General features: G+C 36.8%; 1 protein-coding gene across 3 annotated transcripts in view; it reads left to right on the top strand.

Moving 5' to 3' along the window:
- Positions 1–13,938, top strand: part of Tenm1 (teneurin transmembrane protein 1) — a 529,849-nt gene extending 515,911 nt beyond the window's left edge. For all 3 annotated transcript variants that reach the window (XM_077107670.1, XM_077107669.1, XM_077107668.1), the window contains 5 exons: positions 2,739–3,035; positions 8,589–8,976; positions 9,783–11,003; positions 11,576–11,718; positions 13,180–13,938. In XM_077107670.1, coding sequence (XP_076963785.1) covers positions 2,739–3,035; positions 8,589–8,976; positions 9,783–11,003; positions 11,576–11,718; positions 13,180–13,938 — 2,808 coding nt within the window. The remainder of the gene's footprint in view (positions 1–2,738; positions 3,036–8,588; positions 8,977–9,782; positions 11,004–11,575; positions 11,719–13,179) is intronic.
- The last annotated feature ends 225 nt before the right edge of the window (positions 13,939–14,163 follow it).

The following is a 14,163-nucleotide window of genomic DNA, read 5'->3' as shown; positions in this document are numbered from 1 at the left end:
AGTCTCTCCTTTTTTTTATTCTTGGCTTTGTTTCTGCCAAATATGCTTGACCTTCCTCCACACAAATCAAAAGGTGTTCCTTCAAACTGTGTGAAGGGTACATGGTGACTCTACTATTTCACAACTGTTTATAAGTCAGATTGTTGCAAAATAAAAAGTTATGATAAAACCAAAAAGCACTAAAAGTAAAAATTAATGAAACTAAAATAAAATGAATTGAATTGATTTTAGAAGCCCTCCCTTAGCCTCCTACCTACCCCTCCCTCCTTCAGAGATGCCTTTCCATAGAGCCTTCTTCAGCACACTGACCAGCAGGTACTGAACTCTCTTAATGACTAAAATCAAGAAGAGCAACTTTTTTCACATAGCATGATATTCTCCAGTTCTATCCACTTACCAGATAATGACATAATTTCATTCTTCTTTATGCCTAAGAACTTTTCTGTATAATTATAAAACACCAATATTTAAAAAAAGGAAGAAAACCATTAAAGGAGAAAAAGGGGACCAAGGGAAGGAGGAGGAGAGGGATAGGGGAAGTACTAGGGAATTAAACGGAACAAACTATGTTATTTGAATATACGAACACATAACAATGAATCTCACTGTTGTGTATAATTATAATGCACCAATAAAAGCACAAAGAGAACAGCAACGTTTTTCTGAAAGACAAAATAACTGTTTGAGTATTGTATTTTCTAAGTGGTTGTGCTACAATCAGCTAGCTATAGCAGAAGGTACTGGTAGAATTACCGAACACTAACATGACTAGCTGAAAAATGGAAAAAAAAATAGATCATTTGTCAGGTTGCTTTGAGACTTCATTAAAAGTCTTTTTGCTGAGTTTTAATGTTTTTTTTTTTTTTAACCAAGTCATTTAGTTACTTGGTCATCTCATGTAGACCTAGCTGAATTTCATCACAGTTAGGTGCCACTGAGTGCTGTCTTTCATAGACTCTAACTTGAGGTTCCTTGAATCAGCCTCACTCCCGATCAACTGCCAGATATTGAGATAACCAGACAGAATACTAACATGCAGTAGAAGACTAAGATCAGAATCAAAGCAAACAATGAATTGTTTTTATTTGTTAGTGCATTATAATTATATATATATGATTGGGGTTCATTTTGCGTATAACATAGTGTTTCTCATTTCGATCCTCAATATCATCCCCTTCCCTTCCCTCCTCCTTCCCCATGATATTTTTCCCCTACTCCATTGATCTTCCTTCTATGTATTTATTATTATAATTGATGCATTTTAGTTATATATAAAATTGGAATGCATTGTAATATATTCATGGATGCACAAAACATAATTTGGGGAGGGGGATAGTAAAGGATAGGAAAGGCAGCAGAATACAACAGACCCTAGTATGGCAATATATAAATCAATGGAAGTGTAACTGATGTGATTCTGCAATTTGTATATGGGGTAAAAATGGGAGTTCATAACCCACTTGAATCAAAGTGTGAAATATGATATATCAAGAACTATGTAATGTTTTGAACAACCAACAATAAATAAATAAATAAATAAATAAATAAATAAATAAATAAACAAACATAATTTGGCCAACTTCATTCCCCAGTTTGTCCCCTTTCCCTCACATCTTTCCTCCCCTTGGTGCCCTGCTTCTACTCTACTGATCTCCCTTCTGTTTTCATGAGATCCCATTTTTATTTTTATTTTCTCTAGCTTCTGTGTATGAGGAAAAAAAAAACACTTGACACTTTACTTTCTGAGTCTGGCTTATTTTACTTAGCAAGATGTACTACAGTTCCATCCATTTACTAGGAAAAGACATAATTTAATTCTTCATGGCTGAGTATAACTCTATTGTGTATATATACCACCTTTCTTTGTCTATTGATGGGCATGTAGCCTTGTTCCATAACTTGGCTTTTGTGGATTGTGCTGCTATAAATATTGATGTGCCCTTTATCACTATACTATGCTGATTTTAGTTCTTTTGAGTACATACCAAGGAGTGGGATAGCTGAATCATATAGTGGTTCCATTTCTAGTATTTTGAGGGATCTCCAGGCTACTTTCCAAAGTGGTTGTACTAAGTTGCTTAACTTGGAATCCAAATTTAACCAGTCAGTTGTACCACCCTTGCAAATGTCAGGGTACCTACCAGGATTACTTAACAGCTTCAATGGAAATATTGTTGGGTGGGGTTCCATCTCTAGAGAATCTGAGTTCCCCTGTGACAGATGTGAAGTTCACTATTCCCAGGTGTACAAGGAAGTCAAAGAAGATAATCTCTGTATAAATTAGGACTCACTGCATTCCTTTTGTCTGATTTCTAATTGCATAAATAATTTACCACTTTATGTTCTTGCCTCTTGAATGGAAAAAGGGGAGAAGCAAATCAGGAACCCCTACTCCTTAGTAGGTACCTGACTCACATAAAATAATGTCACATAATTATTAAAAATTGTGGTAGTTCACTTGAAGCTTGAGCTACAGAAAAAACAACAACCAAATATCAAATGTGGAGAGTACACCAAGAACTATCCCAGGAGTTCAGACATAGTGTTGGCCCTCCAAGACTGTACACACTGTGAGGAAATAAAGATAACTGACATCTGGGGAATGTGAAGCCATAAAATTTCAGAGGTGAAGAGAGACTGATAGTTGGAGAATCAGAAAAAACTTCAGGATTGTGAAAACAGTAAATTAGGAATCAAAGCAGTGCTTAAAATGTTACTTCATATCTCTTTTTTTGTAGGCTCATAACAGAAACCTGCTCTCCATAGATTTTGATCATATTACCCGTACTGGAAAAATCTATGATGACCATCGAAAATTCACCCTTCGAATTCTTTATGACAAGACTGGGCGACCTATTCTTTGGTCTCCTGTAAGCAGATATAATGAAGTAAACATCACATATTCACCTTCAGGATTGGTTACATTTATTCAAAGAGGGACATGGAATGAAAAAATGGAATATGACCAGAGTGGAAAAATAATTTCAAGAACTTGGGCTGATGGTAAAATTTGGAGCTATACCTATTTAGAAAAGGTAAGTATGTAGGGGAGAAAACTAGTTTCAAGACTCCTGAATGAGAATATTGATAGCAGCCCTAATTACCCACCTTGGTGAGGGCCTGTAGAGAAAAATCTGTTTTAGCTGTTCTGTAGAAATAACAACAAAAAATGGTGAGCCTATGAGGATAAGCTATTTTTCAGCTGAAATCTTTCCCTAGTCCCATCCTCTACCAAGTGCTATTTCAAACTGAAGTCGGGATAATGGCTTAGCTTTTTCCTCATTTGAGCATATTTGTTCATGCTCTTGTAAAGGTATCTTTATTATTATGAAAGCTCATACTGAGGGAAAATGGCTAGAAAATTATAAAACTGTGTGTTAATGTATCTCAGCTCTGGTAAAGGGCCTCTTACCCAGCAGATAAGGAATTCTAATTTTGTTAGCAAAGTCAGTGAAACTTTAGTTCTATAAATTTGAGGACTAATTTTCAAAAATAATCAGCCTGAGGGAATGGTGGCAGGGAGGCCTCATTGGTAATAGTCTTTTGTGTAGACTAAGTCCCCAGTAGCATCCATAATGGGAGCTTGTGACTTGTGTCTGGAAAAAGAGAAAAGGATTTTAATCCTACTATAGGACCCATATGCAATCATCAGTCCCCTATAACAGCAAAATGGTTTCTGGTCAGATCAGTACCAGAGGACAATGAGAACAATGGACTTCTCTCTGCCGTTTTTCACTTCCCATCTCCTAGGCCAGTGCTTCTTCTTTCTCAGATTTACCCACTCAACTGAATTAGTTAGTCCTGAATTATTTTCTGGGAAAATTTTAAAATCCCTTGAGGATTCAAGGGAAATCAGTGCATGGAACTTATAGAAGTTCATAGATATAAACTCATATCTCACATAGCAAAATGTCACTGTTTGTGCACAATGATGCCAGGCTTTTCTGATACACCCATCAAAGTAATAATAATAACAATAATGTCAGTTGCTCTGTATCCTAAAACTCCTTACTACTTCCCAGAGTGTGTTACTGAGGAATTTATCAAGCTGGAAATGCCCAGGAGATAATCTAAGCAGAGTTCACTTGGGAGCCAGAGTAAAAGAAGGGAGTCATTTGCTCTATCAACCCTGTGTCCTTTTCTTCTGATGAAATTTATAATCCATCATCTGCACTGGGAAAATCTGAATCTTATAAAGCAAGACTTTCATTTTTAAAAAAAATTCTATAACAAGAATTACTGGCAAATCACCTAGACTTAGTTCTACAAAGTGTCAAACTTGTTAAAACAGTAATTGAACCCAAATATTTGGTGGTTTGTACACATAGGCAAAATACTTCTTAAGACATGTATTGATGAACCTTCATTTAAAAAAAAAAAAGATGCCTCTGACCATTAACATAATATTGGCATGACCTAGTCTTCCAGGAATGATCCTTATACAGGTCCTCCATGTGACTAGTGAAAAAGCCAACACTCCTTAGGAGCATATGCAGGTTTGAACTCTTAACCCAAACCTCAATAGCACCAAAGTGTGACCAACAGAGCTAATTGCCCACAAACAGTCACATCTCAGCTCTCCTAAGACTTTCCCTTTAGGCTGTCTTTACAATGACAAAAGAGCCTATTGAAAATTGAAGCTTCTGCTCTGCATGCAGTCTTCTCAAACACCAATCAGGAGATCTTATTATTTCTCTTTTCTAAATTAGCTGATTATTTCATCAAATTTGCTTGAGCAAAGAATCTTTTGAAGCAAACTTCACATGAGTTCTCTTTGCTGTAGAAACTTAGTGAGCAATAATTATTTTTAAAAAACACCAAACAAAAAGCTTTGTGAAATTGTCAGTGTTTCCAGTGGATAGAAATAAGACCTTATTGACCTAGAATAATGTAACAAGAAAAACCCTAGTGACTTCCAAAAACTAATTTACTGACCAGTGAGATAAGCCAAATCATTTGGCCTTTTATTTGACTTTTGTTCCTTTCTTTATTTCCTGTTTAACTTGTTCTCTAATTAAAAGGGCAGCCCCTTATTTAAGCAATCCTATTATGCAAAACTTACAATCTATAAAACATATAATTATGGAATATTTTCTTACTTTCCAAAAGTAATTTATCATAACACTAGTTTTATCAATACTGCTATTACTAGTGATAATAACTAATTCACTGGATTGATATGGTGATTAAATGAAATAACATAAAGTACCAAACTAGAGAATTTAAATGTTAGTAAGCATTCATTGTCACTTGGGGGGTGGGGGAGAAAGGGAGAGAGGTAGAAAAGAAAGAAGGAAAGAAATTAAAGCATCTTTTAAAGTGTGATTCAAGGAGAAAAGGAAAGGACATTGAATTTACTAAAATTCAATTTACATGTAATTTTTTTCAGTGATTTGATGAGACTTTGAGACTCCTTGTATTCTTTCTGGTTCTTTGTTTAACATGGCCTTTGCTGACACATCCTTTCATCAAGACAGGGTTAGAGAAGGGACAAAGAGGCTTATCTTTGTGATATGTTTTAAAATAAGAATCCCAAAACTTTAAAATGTAATTCTCTTTTTCACCCCAAAATATTTCTGGTATCACCTCTGCAAATTTGCTTTCCATAATTTTGCCATTATATATTTTAAAAGAAGCAGCAGATTGTTAACCTTAACATGCAGAAAATTTTGTAAGACTAGTTTGACTTCCTCCAGAGTAAGTCAAAGTTATACATATCGTTTTTGTGCACAATGGTTTGTAGCTATTAGGAGAAAAATAATTATTTGGGTAATGGCTGCAGTTGCTTAAATGATCTCTCCTCTATTAAAAAATCAATTATTGTTTCTTAAATTTTCTCTATGTAGTCATTAATTCTCTGTCTTGATTTATGACACTTCTCTGAGTTAATTATATTTTGGAAGACTTGTGGAGCTAAAATTTTGTATTACTGTAAATGTAAATCTTTCAGTTTCCCAAAATCATTCTTATGAGCTTCATTTTTTAAATGTATTTAAATAAATTTTATAATCATTTAATAAGATGCTTTAGTCTTACACATTTATACAAAATTGCCTCTTTGGAACTGACATTTTCAAAGGCTGCCTGCCTATAGGGACAAAACGCAGTCTTTGGCTTGAGCTTCCAGATGGCCACACACTGCCATCTGGTGGTCATTCAAGTGCTTTAACTTTTCAAATTTCTGGTCTCATTTCTATTTTTGTTCAAATAAGTATACAACCCTGATTGTTCTTTATTTTTTTTTCTTTACAAGGATCTCTTTTTAGGATATAAACAATCAATTAAAGGAATAAAAGCCTCCCACTCTATTATTTGAACTAATAAAAAATGGCCTTTTATCCTGCAACAGCACTGTGGACATTAGATAGATTCATAAGCATTGTTTTTGAACAAACTGATAATAATGTCCAAAGTGAAAAAGCAGCCAAATGAGAACTAAATGGTATTCTGGCAACACGACAGTTACATTCACGAGATTACTAATCACGTCATCCACATTCTTGCCATTGGCAGGAAGCTTTAAAATAGACTAGAGAGCTTTTGAGACAGTTCAACATCAGCACCACCTAGGAACAGGGTTCAGGCAGTGTTTTACTGCATGCTGGAGAGTGAGAACAGAAGAGAGAATACAATAATGATGTGTTATAAATTTTTGGCAAGGTTGGTACAGCTACTGGAAAAGGCATGGCCCAAGCAGGCTGGTACTAGATAATATGAAGAGGCCATATGGTGGTTGTCCCTGGCCAGCATCACAGGTGACAGATGTCATTTGTCCATGGCAAATTGACAGAACAGAGTGCAGAGGAGCTTGGAATTATGACTTTCAGCATAAAAATAATCTAAAGGCATTTTCCACCAATTCCTGTATAAGGCCCCTCTGCCCCCATCCCCTGCCACATGCTGCTCCATTCATAGGGGAAAAAAATCCCTGCTGGTTTTACTAAGTTCCACCTTGATCAAGGGAAGCAGTTCTGCCCTCCTGTCCTCAAGGCCCATACAGGATTTCCAGGTCTCCTACCTTTTGTTCAGGAGGTTTTTCAGAGGTCACAATGGTGGAAATACAGGCTGTGGAGAGCTACAGGTTGTCAACAGATAACAAGCTGACAAGATTTCTGCCCTTACCCCTGGATCCCCAGGCATAGTATTGGTGGGAAAGAAAGACTAAATGAACAAGCAAATCACCACTGACTTTTACTTCATGGTACTGACATGCAACTCAAAATCAATAATTCTCAAAGGATAGGAAGGATATGTAGTTTCAAAAAGCACATTCAGTATTAGAATATAATTTCATATTTAGAAGATGCAAATGTACATTATATGTTTATATACTTCACCTTTATAAATATTTATGTAATTTATATCTAGAAAATGAAAACTACTTATTTTCATAACACAAAGTTCAGAAAATAAATCTCGACTAAATCCTTTTGCTTGATAAGGTGGTTCTCAAGAGGGGAGGGTAAAGCTCCCTTAAGGAGCTATATCAGAAATATTTATTAAAAGATGAGATTTCAATGCTAGTGAATTAAAGTCCTCCCTAAAACAGTGCTTTTTCATGTCTATATTTTAAATTAAAATGAGATCAACCAATATTTATGAAACACCTATTACATGCAAGGCACTATACCTCAACAAATGCTTGTTCCTGAAATACAAATCAGTTTGGGGAAGAGGGATTGCATAACCAGAGAATTCTTTACTTTTAATACAAATACTAAATCATGACTAGTTGAAACATGAATTATAAAACAAAAGTAATATTCAATGTGCAGCTTTTCAGGAAAACATCTACTACATGAAATCAATACTTTTTGGTGACTATAAGTTAATATTTGACATCCCCTAACCTCTATTTACCTCCCTCCAATTCATCTCCACTTTGAAGCAACAAAGACCTTTCTAAAATACCAACTTGGCGATTTCTTCCAGCTCTGCAAGCACTCATCCTTCAGCTTGCTTGAAACCTCTCAATGGTTTCTGGTTGCTGAAATGCTTAAGTCCAAACCTCTTTGCATGGCTTAAAAAGCCCAGTGTGATGTAGACCCATCTGTACTCACCTCTTGCCATTCACCATCTCGACCCCCAGCACACCCATGCTTTGACCACACAAAATTACTCTCTGTGTTCTCTTCTATATTCAGATCTTCACAATATTGTATCCTTTAACTGGAGTAATCTCTCCTTACTTCCCAAACCCCTCTCTGCCTTTACCTGGCCAACCTCTAGTCATCCTTTAAGTCCTCATTTAAATGTTCCTTTTTCCGGGAAGCTTTCTCTGGTCCCTTAAGTCTGGGCTAACTGTTGCTCCTCTACCTCCCATAAGTACTCAATACTTTCCTTGCCATAACATGTTTCACACTCTATTTTGCTTGATTACTTGTCTTTAACCTCCATTAAACTGTAAGTTACCTGAGGGTGGGAACCATTATTGTGCACTACTGCATCTGCTAGAGTCTACCATCTACGGTGCCTGGCACATAGCAGATGCTTAATAAATTTGTGTTGAATGGATGAATGTGTATTTTCTTTAATCTCCTCAATTTTAATGGTACATATTATGCTATTTTGCTTTTGTCTCATTTCAGTCTGTCATGCTTCTCTTACATAGCCAGCGGCGTTACATCTTTGAGTATGACCAATCAGATTGTCTGCTATCAGTCACCATGCCTAGTATGGTGCGCCACAGCTTACAAACCATGCTTTCAGTGGGGTACTACCGGAACATCTACACCCCACCAGACAGCAGCACTTCTTTCATCCAAGACTATAGTCGAGATGGCAGATTACTACAGACTCTGCATCTGGGGACAGGGCGCAGAGTTTTATACAAGTACACCAAGCAAGCAAGGCTATCTGAGATTCTCTATGATACGACTCAGGTTACATTAACATATGAAGAGTCTTCTGGAGTGATCAAGACAATACACCTGATGCACGATGGATTCATCTGCACAATCAGATATAGGCAAACAGGTTTGTTATGAAAGGGCGGTGATGTGTATGTCAGTATTTTATACAATTTTAGCTGACCACATTTGGAAATGGAAGTGTTAACCTATGCACATTCAATTCAACAAATTTGCTTTACTTTTCAAATTAGCTTTCATTGAAAATTAAAACATGTTATAGTTTGCCTTAAAGCAGATTCCTTACAAATATGTAGTACATTTCTCTTTCTTTCTCTCAGCTCTCAAGAAAGTTGAGATCTAAGTGTTTAGTCTAACCGTATACCTATTCCTTCTTACCACCAAATCTTCCCAAAGGTGCAGCTGCAAGATATGAATCTCAGTGAAACTAGCTCAAGCCCTGTGTAACCTCTGTAAGCTTCAGTTGATGGCAGAAGTCACAACTTTCTAATGTATTTCATCCTTTGGGTTTATAACATGCCCAAATCCACTTACTTTGATGTGGACATTGGGAAAACCTCACCCTCTGATTTTGTAGCAAAAGTTAAATGAAATGTAAGCATTCATCGCAGAGATTATAGCAAGAATGCATAATCATGACACCAGTTTCACCACCCAGTCTCCTGGATGTTGTTACTTCTGTAGTTTTTATAATTAAATTATTCTATAACTATGCTATACAGTATTTTTCCCATATATGGATATCACCACATAAGAATATATATGATATGATATGCTCAGGCCTCAGACATCAGAGGTCAGTCCATACTATTTCATTTTGAATATACAATTGTCAGTACTGAGTAATACTAGACCTTCCTGATTGTTCTACATTTATCACCAGCTTTTTTCTCATTATTTTTATTCCTATAGGGCCTCTTATTGGGCGCCAGATTTTCAGATTCAGTGAAGAAGGTCTTGTGAATGCACGATTTGACTACAGCTACAACAACTTCCGTGTCACCAGCATGCAAGCTGTGATCAATGAAACTCCTTTGCCCATAGATCTGTACCGATATGTTGATGTCTCTGGTAGAACAGAGCAGTTTGGAAAATTCAGTGTAATCAATTATGACTTAAATCAAGTCATAACTACTACAGTGATGAAGCACACCAAGATCTTCAGTGCCAATGGACAAGTCATTGAGGTCCAATATGAAATCCTAAAGGCTATTGCCTACTGGATGACTATTCAATATGATAATATGGGCCGCATGGTAATATGTGATATAAGAGTGGGAGTAGATGCCAATATAACTAGGTACTTCTATGAATACGATGCTGATGGACAACTTCAAACTGTTTCTGTAAATGACAAAACCCAGTGGCGTTATAGTTATGATCTGAATGGAAACATCAACCTTCTGAGCCATGGGAATAGTGCTCGTCTCACTCCTCTCCGATATGACCTCCGAGACCGCATCACCAGATTAGGAGAAATTCAGTATAAAATGGATGAGGATGGCTTTCTCAGGCAGAGGGGAAATGACATATTTGAATATAATTCTAATGGTCTGCTGCAGAAAGCCTACAATAAGGTTTCTGGCTGGACTGTGCAGTATTACTATGATGGGCTTGGGCGACGTGTTGCCAGTAAGTCCAGCCTAGGGCAGCACCTCCAATTCTTTTACGCAGACCTTGCCAACCCCATAAGAGTTACTCATCTGTATAACCACACCAGCTCGGAAATTACATCTCTGTATTATGATCTCCAAGGTCACCTTATTGCCATGGAGTTAAGCAGTGGTGAAGAATATTATGTAGCCTGTGATAATACAGGTACCCCACTAGCTGTGTTCAGCAGTCGAGGTCAGGTCATAAAAGAGATATTGTACACGCCTTATGGTGATATCTATCATGACACTTACCCTGACTTTCAGGTCATCATAGGTTTTCATGGAGGACTCTATGATTTCCTTACTAAATTAGTGCACCTGGGGCAAAGGGATTATGATGTTGTCGCTGGTAGATGGACCACGCCTAATCATCACATATGGAAACAGTTGAACCTCCTTCCAAAGCCATTCAACCTCTACTCCTTTGAAAATAACTACCCAGTTGGCAAAATTCAAGATGTTGCAAAGTATACCACAGGTATTTAAATGGTGTAAAACTTTAAGCTAAACTCGAAAACTCAGTGCTGTTTATCACGTAATCTCAATGCCTTTGTAATGTTTCCTCTTCCTGCCAATTAGCCCACAAGTATTGTGCATTCACTCTTCCTTAGTTTCCTAGAGTGAACAAAATGTGCAAGATAACTTCAGACTGGTGTTTTGCTTCCCAGTATATTTTTTCCCTTTAAACTGTTTCTGTTTCTATGTTTCCCTCTTAAAAGTTTATGCAAATAATTTCTTAAGAGAAAAATTCAGGATTATATTGCATGAAATATACCTAATATCACAGTCCATATGCTCTTAGGCCACTACCACATTGAGAGTTTCAATGCAGTAAACATAGCCTATCTCTGGGATTCTGCACAAGTCAAAGGTTTCCTTGTAGAGAAATTATCTGTTTTAAAGTGAGTCATACCAAGAGGGAGTTTTATCCCTATCTTCCCATTTTCTAAATACATTGAATACAGGAAGGGCATGCCTCGAGTTTTCAACAAAGGTTTTAAAGTAGGAGCTTTTTGAATGTTGTTTTCTTTCAAATGTTGTATCTTACAGATATTGGAAGTTGGTTGGAGCTATTTGGTTTCCAGTTACACAATGTACTACCTGGATTTCCCAAACCAGAATTAGAAAATCTGGAATTAACCTATGAGCTTCTACAGCTTCAGACAAAAACTCAAGAGTGGGATCCTGGAAAGGTTAGTAAAAGTGTTACCATCTCTGTTTAGCTGGGAAAAAAAGAGAGAGAAGCATACCTAACACCAGGAAATGTATTTACATATATTTGCTTATTTATTTTTGAGTCTTTTTGAATAATCACTAAAATTTGTATGATTTAGGAGGAGGCTTCCATGAGGAAAAGACCAGGGAATTGGAACTTTTGAAATATGAAGAACTAAAAGGTTACTTGATGTCTGCTGCAACAGATAAACAAGAGGAAGGAATTAAACTTTTAAAATTCTGAAATGGGATGCCAGGGGAATTATGAATTTCGTACAGAGAGAAGTGTTCACTAAGAGACATGAAAACATCAGACTTAACTGTGAAATAATTTAAAGGATAGTGCCTTAAGAGCATAAGAATAACAGAATAATATTATTCTGATAAATGAAACAACAAACAAAAACAATAAACACAACAAACAAAAATAATAAATATTACAGGGATAAAGTCTGAAAAAAATAGGAATACTAAAAACATTCAAGATTCAGCAGGGTATTTCTTTGGGAATATGAGGTACAAATAAAACCAAGAAGAAACTAGGAATGCCTGTGTATGCAAAAAAAAAAAAAAAAAAAAATCTTTAACAAAATAAAACTGAAATTTAGGTAGAAAGACTTGAAATTTAAGTCAAAAAATTATAAAGGAAAGGAAAGCTTAAGGTGGTACTAAAGGCTTATCCCTTTTTGTAAACACATAAAGTATGTGAATACTTTTTGTAATTAAAAGCCCTTCTTTTTTTCCTCCCAGTGCTGAGGATTGAACCCAGGGCCTTGTGCATGCTAGGCAAGCACTATGCCACTGAGCTAAATCCCAAACTGTTCAAAAATCCTTCTTAACAAATTTTAGCAAAATGTTGAAAATTGCTGAAGCTTCCTAATTGATACTGGCAGGTTCATTAGTCTTTTCTCTTTATTTCTTGGCATTTTTTAAAGTGCCCAAATGAAAAGGTTTTTTGAAAGTACACATAAAAAGAGCTGTGAATGTCTTGCTGTTTTGCCATAGTTGTTTATAAGGTCATAAGCTGTTGAAAGCAGGAACTAAGCCTTATGCATTTCTTTATACCTCCCAGTGTCTAATGTATTATTCTACATGCAGTAATAACAGCTAGTCGGTATCAATTAAATTGGTGAAAGTAAAATATGTGCATTTGGGGGGAGCTGGACCCACTTAAAAAGTGCATTCTAGCTCTGAAATTCTATGATACCAAGTTTGAACATATTTTCTTAACACTCTTAAACTCAACCAAGATATAAGAATGCTAGGTAGTCCGTCTTTTCCTTTCCCTGACTCTGTTAAAGAGATTCCAGACTTGGCTCGTTTGTCATACCTACAAATTAGAGAAGGAAGTGAGCTTGCAGCCTTTCCTTTTGACAATCACCAAGCATAAGGCAGGCATCTAACCCTGGCTGCATTTGCACTGTCTTTTTCTTTCTCAGATGATCCTGGGCATTCAGTGTGAGCTCCAGAAACAGCTCAGGAATTTCATTTCCTTGGATCAACTTCCTATGACTCCCCGGTACAATGAGGGACGGTGCCTTGAAGGAGGGAAGCAACCCAGGTTTGCTGCTGTCCCTTCTGTCTTTGGAAAAGGTATAAAATTTGCCATCAAAGATGGCATAGTAACAGCTGATATTATAGGAGTAGCCAATGAAGATAGCAGGCGGCTTGCTGCCATTCTAAATAATGCTCATTATCTGGAAAACCTACATTTTACCATAGAGGGGAGGGACACTCACTATTTCATTAAGCTTGGGTCTCTGGAGGAAGACCTGGTGCTCATTGGTAACACTGGGGGGAGGAGGATTCTGGAGAATGGTGTCAATGTCACTGTGTCTCAGATGACTTCAGTGTTGAATGGGAGGACTAGACGGTTTGCAGATATTCAGCTCCAGCATGGGGCCCTGTGCTTCAACATCCGGTATGGGACAACTGTCGAAGAGGAAAAGAATCACGTGTTGGAGATTGCCAGACAGCGCGCTGTGGCTCAGGCCTGGACTAAGGAACAGAGAAGGCTGCAGGAAGGGGAAGAGGGAATTCGGGCATGGACAGAGGGGGAAAAGCAGCAGCTTTTGAGCACTGGGAGGGTACAAGGTTATGATGGGTATTTTGTTTTGTCTGTTGAGCAGTATTTAGAACTTTCTGACAGTGCCAACAATATTCACTTTATGAGACAGAGCGAAATAGGCAGGAGGTAACAAACAAAACCTCTGCCTTTGCGTCACCAAAGACTGCCTGTTTTTAAAACATAAAATGGTTTATTGTATTGGTTTTCTAGATCAGAACTCTGTATATGTAAATATGGAGGAAAAACATATCCAACTGCCTTTCAATGTGACGAAAGATGGTATTTTAATATTGTTTGTTTAAACTCTTTAAGAAATGACAGAGATTTTTAGTTCTTGTGTGGCAGTATTCAAAAT

The sequence above is a fragment of the Callospermophilus lateralis genome, chromosome X (assembly GCF_048772815.1).
Source record: "Callospermophilus lateralis isolate mCalLat2 chromosome X, mCalLat2.hap1, whole genome shotgun sequence".
Taxonomy (NCBI): Eukaryota; Metazoa; Chordata; class Mammalia; order Rodentia; family Sciuridae; genus Callospermophilus; species Callospermophilus lateralis.
This window is presented reverse-complemented; position numbering and strand designations above follow the sequence as displayed.